The 18,588-nt window shown below is 42.7% G+C and overlaps 1 protein-coding gene across 2 annotated transcripts in view; it reads left to right on the top strand.

Annotated features, from left to right (window-relative positions):
• Positions 1–18,588, top strand: part of SMYD3 (SET and MYND domain containing 3) — a 739,559-nt gene that overhangs the window by 699,681 nt on the left and 21,290 nt on the right. For both annotated transcript variants that reach the window (XM_019976597.2, XM_070768088.1), the window contains one exon: positions 17,004–17,112. In XM_019976597.2, the coding sequence (XP_019832156.1) occupies positions 17,004–17,112 (109 nt within the window). The remainder of the gene's footprint in view (positions 1–17,003; positions 17,113–18,588) is intronic.

The following is an 18,588-nucleotide window of genomic DNA, read 5'->3' on the forward strand; positions in this document are numbered from 1 at the left end:
ACTCCTCAGAGCAGCCTTTTGGGGAAGAAATTTACATGTGCCACTAACACAGACACATAGACTTGTTTTCAGATTAGAATGTTTTAAAAAATCTAATCAGGTGGTTGTGTGTCATTGGGCCTGACAATGAAAGCTAATCAGGAAAAATGAGAAAAGAGCTACTGATGGGAGGAGGGAGTGGCTCAGAGAAGACAGAGTCAGGCAGTGATTCTGGGGAAAAAAGCAAGAGGGGAGTGTTGGGGGAGGGGAGGAGCCTGCCTGACCTGCAGAAGCTGCTCAGTGTCACTTCTTCACTGGCTTCCAAACACATGTAACCTTCTGGGTATCAGACGCAACCTGGCTGGAGGCTAAAAAGACGAGCATTTCTGTTTAATGAATTGAATTTCTACAGGACAAATGTCCACCGATGCTCATATGAGTATGGACACGTTGTTTCCCTCCCTCCCCTCACCCTTCTTTCTCTGCATTTCTTTCCTAAGAGACAGATAAACTCATTAACTATAGAAAATGATAATCCATCTGGCTGAGCCCTGCTCCACATCCCTACTCAAGAAAAACACAGACTGTGAGCACATAAACCTTGGTTAGCGACAGAGACGCGTGTCGCAGTGCCCCACGCTGGGACTCCTGCCGTTTCCATATGCCATCTTGCAGGGTCACGGAGTCAGTGGGATAAACTGATCCCTTGCATTAACTAGTGTTGCAAGAAGTACTTTGGTGCCCAAGAGGGATCTGGAAAGGCTCTTGCTGTGCTTGCCAGACCTCTTCGCCTAGGTGAAATAAGTTGTCTTTTACCCAGCTGATTTCATTCCCTGCAAAATGCCCAAAACAGTTTCATAAAGAGGTCCCTTGGGAATGAGCCAAAAAAAGCCAGTTTGAGAAAATGACTGAAATCTTAGATGCTGGGGAGGAACTGCTTGTCTGATAGGGACATCCCTTTGTAATGACACAGCTCTCTAAAGAGAGCTGAGCTGAGTAGCTCACTGAAGCTGCCTCCTTTCTTCCTGTCTCCTGTGCATCTTTTCTTAATGACAAACACCAAATATATGTCTAATTACAGAATGGATTCATCTGTATCACTCGTCTTTCTACTTCCTGGGCTTTTGAGGTAGATGCAGTACTTTTTCAACTGAAAAATAAGATTTACTCAGGAATATAGAGTGAATTGGGGCTTCCTAGGTGGCGCCAATGGTAAAGAACCCACCTACCAGTTGCAGGAGCTATAAGAGCCATGGGTTCCATCCCTGGCTTGAGAAGATCCCCTGGAGGAGGGCATGGCAATCCACTCCAGTGTTCTTGCCTGGAGAATCCCGTGGTCAGGGAAGCCTGGCGGGCTACAGTCCATAGGGTCGCAAAGAGTCAGACATGACTGAAGCAACTTAGTAGGGATGCAGTACACATGTACAGTGATTTAGGCAAAAAATTCTTCATTCCATAGTGGAAAATAATGAGGTCTGATGGTTAAACAGAACAGAGAGTCATAGAGTCTTGGATTCAAATTCAGGCCTGTTGCTAAGTTTCAATTTTTGGTTGATCCATAAAGATGCTCAAATGTTTTTCTTAAAGTTCGCTGTTTCAGTGGAAATGACTCAAGCAGTGGTGCCAGAGTATCACATTGTAAGCGCATTCACCACCCATCATGGCTTGTCTGTGGCAATTCCTGCTTCCAAAATTTGGCTGCCACTCTGTCTTTAATTGTGCTTGTGCCTCCCTCTTTTTAAAGCCTTCACATTTATTGGGTGCTGGCTGGCCTTGTTTGTAGCTGGGTGTGAAAGGTACCATTGCTCTGGAGCCTCAGGTCCTGCCTTGTCCGAGCTTTGCTGTACTGACTATAGGCACTCCCCCTGGCTTGGACGTGACACACGAGTGGGTGGGTGAGGGCAGGCTCATGTGGCCTCATGAGCCACTGGGGTTGACTAAGCTGATACAGCAGGTACCGTAACGTGCTCTCTCTTTCTCTCTGCAAATCAATATGATCTGTGTCACCTGCATTCCATACTCAGAACATTGACTTTTCATCAGTTTTTTGAATACAAGTGTTGTCTTGTGCCCAATAACCTTTGTACTTACCGTTCCTTCTGCCCAGAATATTCATCAGTCTCATTTTGACTCATCGATCAGACCCCAACTGTTTCCTGTTCTCAGAAGGTTTTTCCTGACCTTCCAGTTTAGAGTAGGTCTCCTGATAACTGAGCTTCCCGGGTGGCTCAGACGGTAAAGCATCTATCTACAATGCTGGATACCCGGGTTCGATCCCTGGGTTGGGAAGATCCCCTGGAGAAGGAAATGGCAGCCCACTCCAGGACTATTGCCTGGAAAATCTCATGGACGGAGGAGCCTCGTAGGCTGCAGTCCATGGGGTCGCAAAGAGTCGGACACGACTGAGCGACTTCACTTTTCCTGCTATTTGTTGTTGTTTAGTCGCCCAGTCGTGTCCAACTCTTTTGCAACCCCATGGACTGTAGCCTGCCAGGCTCCTCTGTCCATGGAATTCTCCAGGCAAGAATACTGGAGTGGGTTGCCATTTCCTTCTTCAGGGGATCTTCCAGACCCAGGGATCGAACCCACATCTACACCAGCAGGCGGCTTCTTGGTCACTAAGCCATCAGGGAAGCCCCTGCTACAGACCCCTACAGAAGCTTACCTGGTACTCACCAGACTTGTCAGTACTTCACCATGTCTGGCCCATCCCCAGTGATGTAAGCATCATGAAGAGAAGAACCATTATCTGCTTTATTTCCTCTTTATCTCCATGAAAAGGAAAAAGGAAAGTGAAGTCGCTCAGTCATGTCCAACTCTTTGTGACCCCATGGACTGTAGCATACCAAGCTCCTCCATCCATGGGAGATTCCAGGCAAGGGTACTGGAGTGGGTTGCCATTTCCTTATCCAGAGGATCTTCCTGACCCAGGGATCGAACCTGAGTCTCCCACATTGCAGGCAAACGCTTTACCATCTGAGCCACCAGGGAAGCCATATCTCCATAATGCCTGGCATATAACGGGTGCTCAGTAAATAGTGAATGAATGAATAAGTAAATGAATGAATTAACAAAAGACCGATCAGATAAATGGGTTCTCCTGGTTTCTCTCTCCCAGGGTGTATGTCATATCAATGATGGGGATTTTTCTTTGATCAAGAATATGTGAGGAGTTTTTGCTTTTCAACTAGAAAGTTCAAATGCCTGAGCAGGGAAATCCATTAGCCAATTGATATAGTCCTTGTGCCAGCAACATTTTGAGAGAGGCTAAGAGAAATCAGCTATTAGTGTTGAATAAAATTGGACAATGGTGGAAGTAGGTATGATGGGAAGCTTATGAAAGTCTTTTTACTTTAGACCTTACCTGGCTGGCACCAGTATTTAAGTTTTGGAAGGAAATTTCCAAAACACAGGCCACACAATTCTACTCAAATGTAAATAATATTCCATAGCCATTAAAGGATTTGGGCTCTCAATAAAAGATCCGGGGTCATTCCCTGTTTGTATTACCCTAGTCACATGTTCTCTGTCCATTGAATTCAGTGGTCAAAGGTTGACTTTGTTGAGTTCTTTCACTGGCCTAAAATTTATTTTTGTCTTGGAATCCTTCCTTGCCCATAGACTGCAAAGTTGCAAACTACTAATAATCCCAGGTCTATGCTAAATTTCATTGGATTCTGGTGCCATTCTTGCTCTCTGTTTGGTTTGGAATGCCCTCACCCGCTCTGTTCAACAACTTTCCATTTATAGCTGAATGGTAATGGTGACATTTATCTCAGTTTACTTCAGTTGCTCAGTCACGTCCAACTCTTTGCAACCCCATGGACTGTAGCACGCCAGGCTTCCCTAAAAGGTCGCTAACCAGTGGCAGATTATCATGCCACATTGTTGTTTTTGCTCAGTTGCTCAGTCAAGTCTGACTCTTTCTGACTCCCTTTCACCATCTCCCGGAGTTTGCTCAAATTCATGTCCACTGAGTCAATGATGCCATCCAACCATCTCATCCTCTGTCGCTCCCCTCTCCTACTGCCCTCAATCTTTCCCAGCATCAGGGTCTTTTCCAATGAATCCACTCTTCACATCGGATAGCCAAAGTACTGGAGCTTCAGTGTCAGCATCAGTCCTTCCAATGAATATTCAGGGTTGATTTCCTTTAGGATTGACTGGTTTGATCTCCTTGCTGTCCAAGGGACTCTCAAGAGTCTTCTCCAGTATGACAGTTTGAAAACATCAATTCTTCAGTGCACAGCCTTCTTTGTGGTCAACCCTTCAAATCCATACATGACTACTGGAAAAACCATAGCTTTGACTCTACAGACCTTGGTCAGCAAAGTGATGTCTCTGCTTTTTAATATGCTGTCTAGGTTTGTCACAATTTTCCTTCCAAGGAGCAAGCATCTTTTAATTTCATGGCTGCAGTCACCATCCACAGTGATTTTGGAGCCCAAGAAAATAAAGTCTGTCACTGTTTCCATTTTTTCCCCATCTATTTGCCATAAAGTGATGGGACAGGATGCCATCTTAGTTTTTTGAATGTTGAGTTTTAAGCCAGGTTTTTCACCTTCCTCTTTCAACTTCATCATCAAGAGGCTCTTTAGTTCCTCTTTGCTTTTTGCTTTTAGGGTGGTGTCACCCTAATGCTACATGGCTTAGCACAAGTTAGTGGACTCTGAGCAACTTTTCTGGGTTTTACACTGTCTTTAAATTCAAGAGGCTGAAGTAGATGATCTCTGATTCCTTCTAACTCTGAACAGTTTATTATTCATTCTAACAACTGTAAGCAAAGCACATACCAAGAATATCATCTGGCCAGCCAAATGCCATGAAAGATTGGTAGAAGGAGAGGAAGGCAGATGACAGACCTCATAGTAACAAGTCTTTCAATCCAACAGTTTAGAAAGTAGAAGAAAAGGCCTAAAGGGTTCTCTCTTTCTAGTCACTGTTGTGGAGTCTGGTCAGGTGGTTTGAGGCCCTTCCCGGCATCTTACATGACCTCACAGGACAAAACAAGCTAATGGACATTTCAGTAGCAAGGCTGAGGGTGCGACCAGCACACGGCTCACCTAGGCTGTCCCATGTCTAGTGCTCAACTACCACACTTGTGAACCTCAACTCACCAGAGTTTTAAAAAAATTCCTGAGAGGTACTTGTGCCCCCAAATACTTTCCCTTCTCACTAATGAGAATGCATCACCTGGTTATATTGTTCTGAATTTTATCCATTAGAAATCCTTTGGGTTAATGAAAATTTCTTCTTCAGAATGCAAACAGCTCTCTGAAATTATCAATCATTAACAAATATAATTTAATAGGATTGAATTTTTTAACACCTTCATGAAATCAGACTATTTGAAAGGAAGATTGGGAGTTTTGATTGGGTGAAGCGGGTTCTTTCTTGGGGAAGACAGCTTATGTGAGGCACCACTGACAAGACCACTGGTGAGTCCCAACCTGAAGGGAAGAATTTTAAAAAGGAGGAGATATGAAATGAGTGAAGACAAATGGCACTTCAAAACTTTGATGTCAGTTCTAGAGCTGGTCCAGCCCCAGCTTGATGGGCTTGATGAACTGCTTAAGGAAAAGACTGCTCCACAGGAACTTGTTGAGTCTAAAATGATGTGCATGTGTGCTAAATTGCTTCAGTCATCTCTGACTCTTTGCGACCCCAGATTCCTCTGTCCATGGGATTCTCCAGGCAAGAACACTGGAGTGGGTTGCCATGCCCTCCTCCAGGGGATCTTCCCAACCCAGGGACTAAGCCTGTGACTCAGTCTTCTGTATTGGCAGGCAGGTTCTTTACCACTAGTGAATCCTGGGAAGCTGCCTGTAAACAGAAGCCACATAGGTGTTCAGAGAGTTCTTTTCCTCAGCAGTATAATAAGTGTGCTTTCTAGCCAGAATAGATGTAATTTACAGAAGTGTTAAAAAATCTATTTCCAACTGTAAAAATACTGAAATATCCAGGACATAGCAAGTCAATTGTTCTTCCCTGTGATATGTGTGATCTTGAAAAATAATGAAAATGGAATAAGTCATTGTAAAGATATTGCCCTAATGAACATAGGTCTCTTTGCCAGCCTTTCTTCCTGCTAGCAAATTATATTACTCCATCAACCTGGTAGAACATCAATAATGTCTTCAGAGAATAGCTTGTAAGAGCAGAGATGCTCTATGGCAGGATTTTTTAAAACAATGTAATTTGGCATTTCTCAATTTTCTTTCATTTTGCGCAGAGAAAATGGAAGACTGTGATAAATATTTTCTACAAATGGCATCTTAAATGGGAGCACAGCTGGTAGCAACAGTATCCTGCTATTTCTTTGGATGTTGGATTCCCAGTTCTCTGTGTGAACCATGTTGGCAGATTCACTGGTTTTGCATTTTTTCAACAGTTTGTGATTTTTTTTTCCAGTTAAGTGATGAATTTGGTTTCACCTGTAGGCACCTGGTGGCAAGAGGTAATGTCAGGCTGCTGGCATGCCTGTGCTCATTGGTATCAGATTTGTGTACTAGGGGCTATTGAAATTAACTGGAGATATTTTAGGTGTACTATGAGAGGTTAACAAAGTGCACAGAGCTAATCTAAGGCAAAACTTAGACTGAGGAGATTTAGTGAGGCAGAGATACAGACTGAAAAGAAAACAGATTCAGGAAGCAGTTGCTGGGTTCTGAACTCAGCTTCTCCATTTATTGGCTGCACAGCTTAGTGACCAGCCAATGACGTGGGCAAAAGTGTTGCTCGAACACATTGAACCTATAAGGCTTCCTTCCTTCCCTGGTGGCTCAGCGGTTAAAGCGTCTGCCTGGAATGCAGGAGACCTGGGTTCTTTCCCTGGGTCGGGAAGATCCCCTGGAGAAGAAAATGGCAACCCACTCCAGTACTCTTGCCTGGAGAATCCCATGGACGGAGGAGCCTGGTAGGCTACAGTCCATGGGGTCGAAAAGAGTCAGACACGACTGAGCGACTTCACTTTCACTTTCCACCTTCTGCCATGTGCGGGAAGGTTGCATTCAAAGTTGTAGCCAGTTCTCAACCTCCCAAGTTATCTCCAGATTTTCTTGTGGATGTCCAGTTTCTCAGGTACCCAGGTGACATGGAGAGGTTGTCTCAGTCATTCTGTGGCTCATCCAGGCAAGCAGGTTATAGCCTTCTGCTTTTCTTACTCTAAGTTCTAGCTATTTTTATTGTTGTTGTTGTTTTGAGAATAAACACTTTTCAATCTGTTCTTTGCCTTTGGTCAATTTATCATGCCCTGAAGTGATGGCTTTTGGCAATTTTGTTCAGCTTCATACTTTTTTGCAGAGGAGACTCTTGGATCCCATCATCTTTACCAAGTTTACTTGTCTAAGGTTATTTTAGAATAAAGTGCTTCAACAGTGCCTGATATGAAGCAAGGACTCTTAACTGTATTTCCTATCATTATCATTATTCTTATTAGTGACAGAGACAACTCTATAGTTACATATCTAATACATATTCATAGTCATCTGTTACAGAGTGTTTTTTTTTTTTTGCATGCGAGCCTCTCTCCAGCCTCTTATTTCTAGAAACTCCTTTACTATATAAACCAGCTGTCTGCAAACTTTCTGTAAAGGGCCAGGCAGTAAATATTTAGGCTTTGCAAGTCATACAGTCCAGTCACCTACTCAGTTCTATTGAGTTAGCCTGAAAGTAGCCATAGACAATATATAAATGAATAAGTGTGGATGTATGCCAATAAAGCAGTTTACAAAAACATGCTGCAGGTGGGGTACGGCCTTCGGGCTATAGTTGGCTGACCCCTGCTTTTGACTCATTGTCTTATAGATTCTACATCTTAGCAGTGCCATTTGCTCGGCTCCAACAGGCTATATTTTCTCTTGGAAATCACTGAAAAAGAGAACATCTCTGCTTCTCAGCACACATTCCAGCTCCTCCCAACACCTGTGCTCTGGGAGCCTAAGACTTCAAGAGCTCAGGGCACTCTTAAAGAGTGCCTGACATCTGTATGAGCTGATTTCAGTACAAGTACATGTCACTTCTGGAATATATGTCAACAACACTCTGTTGTTGGGTATCAACACACTGTATTACAGATACAGACACACAACTTGGTTAACCTTACTGATGGCAAGCTGTATTTCATCTTAGATGTAAAACTAGATTGTGCAACTTTTTATTAGTTGTTCATTTTTATAAATCTGATTTTTCCTTCAAAACAAAGGAAAGGTGTATATGTACATTTTAAAAGCCACAATGTTCCCTTCTTCATTTAATACTCAACATTTTGAGATCATTAAATTCATCATTATTATTATTGTTCAGTAGCTGTGTCCGTCTTTGTGACCCAATGGTCTGCAGCATGCCAGGCTTCCTTGTCCTTCACTATCTCCTGGAGTTTGCTCAAACTCGTGCCTAATGAGTCAGTGATGCCATCCAACTCCTTCATCCTCTGTTGCCCCCTTCTCCTTTTGCCTTCAATCTTTCCCAGCATCAGGGTCTTTTCCAATGAGTTGGCTCTTCCCATCAGGTGGCCAAAGCATTGGAGCTTCAGCATCAGTCCTTGCAATGAATATGCAGTCCTTGCCTGATTTCCTTTAGGATTGACTAGTTTGGTCTCCTTGCCATCCAAGAGACTCTCAAGTGTCTTCTCCAGCACCCCAATTCGAAAGCATCAATTCTTCAGCACTCAGCCTTCTTTATGGTCCACGTCTCACATATGTACATGACTACTGAAAAACCCATAGCTTTGACTATATGCACCTTTGTCAGCAAAGTGATGTCTCTGCTTTTTAGTATGCTGTCTAGGTTTGTCATAGCCTTTTTTCCAAGAGGCAAGTGTCTTTTAATTTCACAGCTGCAGTCACAGTCCGCAGTCATTTTGGAGCCCAAGAAAATAAAATCTGCCACTGTTTGCACTGCTTCCCCATCTCTTTGCCATGAAGTGATGGGCAGTGGTGGTGGTTTAGTTGCCAAGTTGTGTCCAACTCTCGTGACCCCATGGACTGTATGGCCTGCCAGGCTTTTCTGTCCATGGGATTCTCCAGGTGATTGACCAGATGCCAATTATAATTAATCTAATTGTTCTTTACACAATGGTTTTGTACCTAGAAATTAGAACATTAATTCAGTTATTTAAGACTATTAAATAATTATTAAATATATATCATAAATATAATATTTGATATATTAAATATATCAAAGAGTACATAAATTATAATGAACTATTTAAAGAAATATATATCTCCAAGTTCTTTCTGGACATAGAAGGATTTTAAAGTACCTGAATCCTGCTTTCCTACTGACATATATGATGTATTTATTATATTTTTTACTTTTACTGTATTTTTAACGTCCTAAAACTGTTTTGTCTGTCAGTATTTGTAGACTTGCCCATATAAGCATTCTTTTCAGTCCTTCTTGAACCTCTGACTTCCCATCTTCACTTAGTTCCCTTCTACCAGAAGTACATAGGTTTAGAAATTCCTCTAGTTAAGATCTGTGGTGACAAATTCAGTTTTTCTTTGTCCAAAACGACTTCATTTCAACCTCATTCCTTTTTTTTTAAATTACACCTTAGTTTTTTTTTTTTTTTAAGTTTTAGGTTCACAGCAAAATTGAGTGGAATGTAGTGAGATTTTCCATATGCTCCCTATCCCACACATGCATGCCTCATTATCAACATTCCTCATCAGAGTGGGACACTTGTGACAACTGAAAAACCTATAATGACACATCACAGCCACCCAAAGCCCATCGTTTACCTTGGGGTTCACTCTTGGTGGTGTACATTTTACGTATTTGGACAAAGGTATATATATGTATACGTAAAATGTATATGATATTTTTCCATCATTATGGTGGTAGATAGAGTAATTTCACTGCTCTGAAAAAACCTCTGTGCTTGCCTATCCATGCCTCCTTCACCTCTGAACTCCTGGGAACCACTGATCTTTTTACTGTCTCCATAGTTTTGCCTTTTCCAGAATGTCATACAGTTGGAATATAGCCCTTTCAGGTTGTTGGCTTCTCAGTTTATACACCTAAGGTTCATTCCTCCATATCTTTTCATAGCTTGACAGGTCATTTCTTTTTAGCACTGGATAATATTCCATTGTCTGGATGTATCAATAACATAGTTTATTTATCCATTCACCTACTGAAGGACACTTCTGTTGCTTCCAACTTCGGGCGATCATGAACAAGCTGCTATAAATGTCCATGTGTAGATGGTTTCAACTCCTTTGGGTAAATACCAAGGAGCACAATTCCTGGATACTGCGGTTTAGTCTGATTAGCACATGTTGTTTTGTAGGAAACTGCCAAACTCTTCCAAAGCGGCCGCACCATTTTGCATCCCACTAGTGATGAGTGAAAGCTGCTGTTCTACCTCCTCACCAGCCCTTCATGTTGCCCATGTTCGGGGTTGTGGCTGTTCCAACAGCTGTGTACTGATATGTCTTCATTATTTTAGTTTGCATTTCCTTGATGACATATAATATGGAGCACATTTTCATAATCATTATTTGCCATCTTTGTATCCTCTTTGGTAAGATGTCTGTTCAGGTTTTTGACCCATTTTTTAAATGGAGTTTTTGCTTATTATTGGGTTTTCAGAGTACTTTGTATATTTAGGATAACAAGCTTTTATGAGAAGTGTCTTCTGCAAATATTTTCTTCCCATCTGTGGTTTATCTTCCCATTCTCTTGACATTGTCTTTTACATAGCAGAAGTTTTTTATTTTAATGAAGTCCAGCTTATCAATTATTTCTTTGACTTCCCTGGTGGCTCAGACGTTAAAAGCGTCTGCCTACAATGTGGGAGACCTGGATTCGATCCCTGGGTCGGGAAGATCCCCTGGAGAAGGGAACGGCAACCCACTCCAGTATTCTTGCCTGGAAAATCCCATGGACGGAGGAGCCTGGTAGGCTACAGTCCACGGGGTCGCAAAGAGTCAGACACGACTGAGCGACTTCACTTCACTTTCATCGTGTCTTTGATGTTGTAAGTAAAAGGCACCACCAAACCAAGATTGGTTTTGAGTTCTTTTTTGTGATGGGTGTTAAGATACGTGTCTTTTTTTTTTTGCATATGGATCGCCGGTTGTTCTGCAATCATTTCTTGAGGGGGGTAAAAAAGAATACTGTCTTTGCTCCATTGTATTGCCTTTGCTTTTTGGTCAAAGATCAATTGACTGTGTTTATGTGGGTCTTTCTGAGCTCTCTATTCTGTTCCATTGATCTGCTGGGTTGTCACAAAGTTCACTGACCAACGCAGTATTTTGTCTTTTCTTTCACAAATACAATACCACACTGTCTTGATTACTGTAGCTTTTACGGTAAGTCTTGAATTTGGGTAGTGTCAGTCCTCCAACTGTGTTCTGTTTCAGTATTGTGCTAGCTATTCTGAATCTTTTGCCTCTCCATGAAAACTTTAGAATGGGTTTGCTGACAGCCACAAAGTAAGTTGCTAGAATTTTGTTTGGGATTGCACTGAATCTATAGATCAAAATAGGAAGAACTGACATTTTGACAATACTGACTGTCCCTATCAGTGAACGTGGAATATCTTTCCACTTATTCTGATTTTGTTCATCAGAGTTTTCCAGTTTTTCTTGTATAGATCTTCTATATATTCTGTTATAGATTTATAGCTATTTCATTTGTGGGGTGCTAATGTCTCATTCTTTTTGTTAAAGTTCTGTTAAGTTGTAATCAATTCACTCACCATACAACCCATTTAAAGGTACAAGTCAGTGTTTTTTTTTTTTTTAATTATGTTCAAAGATATGCCACCATCCCTACAGTCAATTCTAGAACATTTTCATCACCTCCAGAAGTTTACCTTTCACCTATCCATCTTGCTTCTTGAGAAAGTTATTTTTGAAGATACAGAATACTGGTCTAGGAATCACTTTTCCTAGGCACATTGAAGGTATCATTCTACAGGCTTCCCCTGTCAGCCTTACTGCATCGCTTTTGAATGTAATCTGCCTCTCATGATTGGCAAAAGGGGAGGCTCCCCTATTAGACCCCTCCACACTGGGTAGACCCTGAGCTTGCTCTTCTGCCCCACAAGCTCCCAAAAGCAGATGAAGCCAGAGGTTCCAGCACACCAGTGGAGCAGTAGTCTCACCATTCTCCTTACTTCTCAAGGGTACCTCTTCATTTAGATTTTGGCCTGATGCTTCTTTACTATCTTGCCAGCACATTGTTACTTTTAAAAATATTTTACCTGCCACCTTACATTGTTTTCAGTGACATAATCAATATGGCTACTAAACTTGCCATATTACCAGTAAAACAGCATCAGAACAATTTTCATAAATCTGAACAGGTTCAAATAAAATCTAATTTATGAAAACAAGATTTCTACTCAAGAGCTTCTTCTTGGGAACTGATCTCAGAGTGATATGAGGTCTGTGTATTCAGATTACATCTAGAGCTTCAGTGGTGAGTTTTGTTGCCCATGTAAGTGAATAAATAGACCTTATATAGGACAAGTGGAACTTTTCTAGTGAAAATCTCATTGCCATTTTTTCCCAAGGACTTAATGACTAAATTATAGTCACAGTAGAATTCGGTCATGTTGGCTGGCCCACGGCAACTGCCCACTGTTAGCCATACTGCCAGTGGACTGGGCAGCACAGAAGCAGGTCTGGCAAGGGGATGAGGAAATGTGTGCACAAGTCCAGGGTTAAATTAAACTAATTAAACACACCTAGTTGAAAGTTACAAGTACAGGCAATGTCTTCTCTGTACATTTTTTTCAAAAAGAAAGCTAAAACTCAAACTTTTAGGTTCAAAATTGGACATTTAACTCTATCTACATCATAAGCCTTTCCTTAAGGAGGCAGCTTCTGGCTACTCAACCAGGGTCTTCCCAACCTCTCCTGGCCCATCAGGCTTCTCTTTGCTACACATTCTTTTCTTTCTTTGGTTTTTTATCCCAATGTTAGGATCTTTTTTAACAACAACAAAAATGCATCATATTACAAGTAAAGCTACTCCACCACTATTCCTGGATTGTAGTCCTTTGAGGGGGGTGCTGGGTCACAAATGAAAGTCAAGGATGTTTATTAGTGCTCCTTCTCTCCTTTGCTGAGCCCTGAACTCCAAATTCTGTGTCTCCATACCTTTGAGACTGCCAAAACTTGTGCTCAGCTCTTTAGTCTAGCTGTCTCTCCTTTGAAATCAACAAAGGGAAAAATAGCAACAAAGGACCACCTACTTGAGATTCTATTCTTTCTGCCATTTGATTCATTCAGACTCCAGTCCCTCAGTCATTCTTTGACATCTTCAAACAGTTTTATAAATATTTTGTCTAACGTTTCTTGTTAGCATGGAGTTTGGTCTGAAAAAACCTCGTCATTGCTGGAAGGAGAAATTATGCTGAAGAGATTTAAACCAAATCACAGTCATTACATCATTTCATCCATGCGTATTTCAGTTTGTATCTCTGAAAAATGTGGACATGTTCTTAGAATCCCATTTCATGTTCAAATTTCCTAGATTGACTCAGAAATGTCTTTTTATAGTTATTTTGAGTTAAAATGAAAAAGGTCTACAAATTACCTTTGACTGTTGTATCTCTTAAGTCTCTTTTAATCTAATCTCCTCCTCCTCTGCAACCTTTTTCTTTTCATGCCATGGATCTGCTAAAGATCCTGGGTGATGACGGTTCTGTAAAACTTCCCATATTTTGAATTTAGCTGGTTGCTTTTATTTGTTCCTCTACCAATTGTTTTTCCTGTAAAATGGAATTTTATGGGCTTGATTAAATTTCTTTTTTTGTTGTTGTCAAGGATTCTTTATAGGTGGTACAAAATCTTACTGTGTCAGCTCAGACAACAGGTAGTGTCTGGCTGTCCCATGTTAGTGATGCTAAGATTGATGACTGGGTTCAGATGGTAACAACCTTACACACTGTAAAAATTTTCCATCATTCTTTGATCTACTGGTTTCATATAGTGATACATTTTCCATGGATTAGTTATTTCTTCAAGAGTTGCAAAATGCTGATTTTTCTAATTCAATTATTAGAATTAGATTTCACATTTATCAGCTAAAATTCATACTAATACATTATAGCTACTTGGTTACACTAAAATACAGTTTATATCCATTCTAAAAAAGAGTCCTAACGATAAGTGGTTTTTGCTGCCATACAAATGTTAGAACTGCTACCTGTAGTGAAGAAATGTGACCTGTAATTGCATCACGTGGGAAAACCTCAGCAAGACCAACAACATAGGTCCTGCCATCGGGTGTGTTTTTCTCTATCCCCTTTTAATTTGAGACATTCCAGTTCCCTGACCTGAAGCCTTCTGGGAGAATATAGCAGAAAGATCTTGGTGCTTATGGGTCTTAGTTAAATTAGCATGTGCTGCTGCTTTTCTCTTGCTTGTTTAAACACCTTCCTTCCTATACACTTCACCACGGAAACACCAAGGGAGCTTTTTCCTTTCTGGGCCCAGCATCCTGGGCCACACGATTGCTAGCACTATATCCACAAAAAGAAAATTCATAACACCAAACAAGCAGAATGCCTGGGTGAATGAAAATTTTGTTATTATACAGTCTGCTTGTGTTTTTGTGGCAGCATTTTGATTTCTGAATCTTGGAGTCAACTCTGACTGCCAGACCTCAGCGGGTCTCCAGGCCCTATCCAGCCAGCTGTAGAACATCTTTTACGTCAGATCCTTCTCTTCTGTTCTCATTACCACCATCCTGCCTCAGGTCTCTCTGCCTCTAGAGTCTCACCTTCCCACTCAAACTCCTGTTTTAGTCCTTGGGCATCCTTCATTCCTTCTCTGGTTCAGGCCCTCAGCCTGGCCTTGATTCTGTGATTGAAGACCTCTTGCAGGCCTCCTCCCTCCTCATCACTGTCACATGCGGAGAGCTGATGAAAGCTGTGCCTTGGGTAGAGAACTTCTCCCAGCAGGAGTGAGCTTCACCAGGTTTCCTTGGGGTGCTGTTCCGGCAAGTAATCATGATGCTTATTCCATATGTCAGCTGGGAGGCCTCCAGAAACAACCCAGGCACATGCACAGCACCCCTGCCAGAGCTGCAAGGCTGCTCCCTAAATATTTATGTGGAAGTCCCCCTCCCAGACACTTCCTTATCCTCTCCTGATTAAACTCCACTTTGTTTTTTTTTAATATCTTTAAGCAACCAGAGCAGGTACCTGTCATGGAGTAATTATATGCACCACTTTCTCTGCAACCATAGAACCCAAGATTTTCTTTGCTTCTGCTAACTGACATGACAGACATCCACTTAATAGAATGATGATTAGTATAAAATTACTTTTTGGCCTTTAAATTTAATTATGTCACATTCATAGCAATAAAATAAAGTTCCAAATCCAGGTGTGCTTTTCAAGGAACGTGTCCGAGGCAATTAAGTACAGGGAAATGGCGTCCTACACTTAAGCCTTTTGTCCGGGGATCTTAAAATCTTTCCCACACAAGTAGATAATGATGTTCGTTTTGTAAAGGGGAGAGGTGACGTGACTGATCTCTCGGCAGGCTCAGGAGATGCAGGAAAAGCCAGGACCCAGGTGTCACCTTTGTTTCCCTCTGTCCCCTCCCTTTTTAGTTCTTTAAAAGAAACATAGCCAACATTCTATTAATTTAAGTACCTCCCTCTCTTGGGTACTGCTTTCCATTTCTTTAAGAGCCTGAATGAACAAAGTTTCTATATCACATTTCATGTGGGCAAGAGCTGAGGTTCAGGGCTAGGGAATGGTGTGCAGATAGTATACTAATTGGAGAACATATGTGTCTCTTGATAAAGCCACCTCACAGTAGAGCCTAAATGTGGGTTCTATGATGTGTTCATAAATGAAAAGCAGAACCGTGCTTGGCACATGGCAAGCCCCATATAAGTCATGACTTAGGATTACCTTTTGGAGGCCTACAGGCAAGTACCTGTGGTCTCTGGACAGGCAGCATCTGGAATGCACCTTCTCTCAAGCCGCTCAATAGCAAGGATGCATTTCCATCCCCCTCCCCCCCGCCCAACCAAGACAAGCCTTCCCAGATCCCGGGGAGCCCCATTAAAGTCCTCCTGTTCCCCTCCTCCAGGAAACTTTCCCTGATCCCACCAATCATCATAACTCTCCTCTTCGTAACTCCTGTGTCACTTTCTCAGTTCATGCCACACACTTGAACTGACCATTGCTGTGTACGAAGTCATGCTCTATCCTGGGATATTTTTAAACTGTTGTATGAATGTCTGTCTTGTGTCTAATGGGATTATGAGCCTCGAGGGAAAAGATCACATATATACAGTGTACTATCTCCTCCAGCCCTAGGATCGATCTTACTCATACAGCAGGAGCCCAGGAGACTCTCAGGATAGACGATGTAGGAGAAGAGGCCGAACTGTTCACATTTTGTTGAATCTAATATAGTAAGTTCTTGTTGAGTCAAGGTGAGATAACACTGGGTCTGAAACATAGTCTGGGTTTTCATGCTTCAGTCCACTGCAACGCTCTGTTCTAGTCCGCTGTGTGTGGAAGAGGTCAAGTATGTGCGGAGTTCTTACGTGCAGGACACGGTGGCCAACACAGAGGGGGTGTCTGAATCCAAAGCTCTGGAGTCCAGTGATGACAGAATGAATACATAGGGGCAGTAAGAAAGATGGACTGTGATGAATGATAAACTCTGCAGCTGAGACTCAGAGGACTTTGTAGTTAAAGGAGGGTTGTGGGCATATCATTGATTTACTTAACAATTATATACTGAGAGGCCAGCTTCTGGTCCAAGGCATCCTGGGTGCTGGAGCTTCTCTTGGCGTTTAGTAGAGAGGCATTCCAGTCCTGTCACTTTCCCTGAATGCAGAAGGCATTCTAGGGAGCAGGAGACCAGCAGTGAGCTTCCTCCTTCAGCATCGTGTTCTCAAGGCTGCAAAGCTGATTCTGCTTAGTGGCTCGTTGACATCCACAGCCAGCGTTCGCTCCCACTTTTGTATTCTCCTGATGAAATGCTGACTGCATGGGTGAGAGCTACTCACACTGCTTGCCGTTTGTTTTCTTCCAGGATTTTTTACCCAGGAAACCATCCCGTCAGAGGTGTGCAGATAATGAAAGTTGGCAAACTGCAGTTACACCAAGGCATGTTTCCCCAAGCGATGAAGAATCTGAGGCTGGTGAGTGTGCCAAAATCGCATGCAGCTCTTTCTGTTGGTAGGCCTCTTCCTTGTGATTTCTATCAACTCTATACCAGTGTGCAGACACATGCATTAACACACACACATGGCCATAAGTGTTTGTTTGCCAATTTCTATGGTATGAACATACCCACCATCACTGGTTTTAAACTACTAATGTCAAACCAACCAGTTCACAAAACTCAGAAAAAGTAACAATTTACTCTTACTAACTGGTGCAAACTGACCTCAGACACCCCTGTACCCATCTGTCTCCATGCCTCCCCACCCTCGGCCCACAGAACCGAGTCTAAATCTGCAGACCCTTGACCACCTGTCTGGGGACCACCTTCACAGCCTCCTCACCTCCAGCCTCCCTTCCCACGTCCACACATTACAGACAGTGTACACGGAGACACTCACCAGTGCCCAAGGCATGCTCACACTTCGGTCCTTTCAAAGCTGTTTCCTCAGGCTTGGTATAACTCTCCTGACCCTTTAAAGCCCGCTGGAATGCTGTCTGCTCCCTGACCTTCTGCAGCCTGCTCACTCTGTCAGCTGAGCCCTCACCACACAGCAGCACAAATACCTGAGGCCCCTCCCCTCAGGATACTGCAAGGTCTCTGCTTGATGCTGAGCTGGTTTCAAAATAGCCACAAAGAACCTGAGACTCAGGAAGTGTTCACTGTTGGAAGAAGAAGGGAGCGGTCAGTACAATCCTTGCAATAAGTGCAGAGACCAAGTGGGAGAACTGGGTTCATGTTGGGATGCGATGTAAAGGATGACACCTGTGCTCACCCTCTCAAGGCGCCTCCGCTGCCACCAAGGCCCAGGGCTCTATGCTGTCCTGACCGCTCCACTCTGGCAGAGCTTCCAAAAGGAGAGCTCATGTGCTCCTCTGGTCCAGGCACTGGACTGGTGGCTTGTACGGAGAACTGGTGTGTGGGGCTTCAGGGGCAGCACCTTCCCGAGGTCCTCTGGGCCATGATGCCCTTGTCTGCAGAAGAATGGAGAGACTCGGGCCCTGAAATGGGATCTTTCAGGGAGTGTCTGGGGGCTGATTATCCACATTTAGACGAGAAAAATAACAAATGCCTAAGGGATACTTTCCATGTCGTCATGTTATCTTGCCGCTGGCCTTACAAATAGCTGAGAAAGACAAAGGAGAAAAGGAAAGATACCCAACTGTGAATGCAGAGTTCCAGAGAATAGCAAGAAGAAAGCCGTCAGAAGTGAACAATCCAAAGAAATAGAGGGAAAGACTGGAGATCTCATCAAGAAAATTAGAGACACCAAGGGAAGATTTCATGCAAAGATGGGCGCAATAAAGCAAAGAAATGGCAAGGACCAAACAGGAAGAGACGAGATTAAGAAGAGGTGGCACGAGTACACGGAACTGTACAAAAAAGATCTTAATGACAGATAACCACGATGGTGTGATCACTCACCTAGAGCCAGGCATCCCGAAGTGTGAAG

The sequence above is a fragment of the Bos indicus genome, chromosome 16 (assembly GCF_029378745.1).
Source record: "Bos indicus isolate NIAB-ARS_2022 breed Sahiwal x Tharparkar chromosome 16, NIAB-ARS_B.indTharparkar_mat_pri_1.0, whole genome shotgun sequence".
NCBI classification, from domain to species: domain Eukaryota; kingdom Metazoa; phylum Chordata; class Mammalia; order Artiodactyla; family Bovidae; genus Bos; species Bos indicus.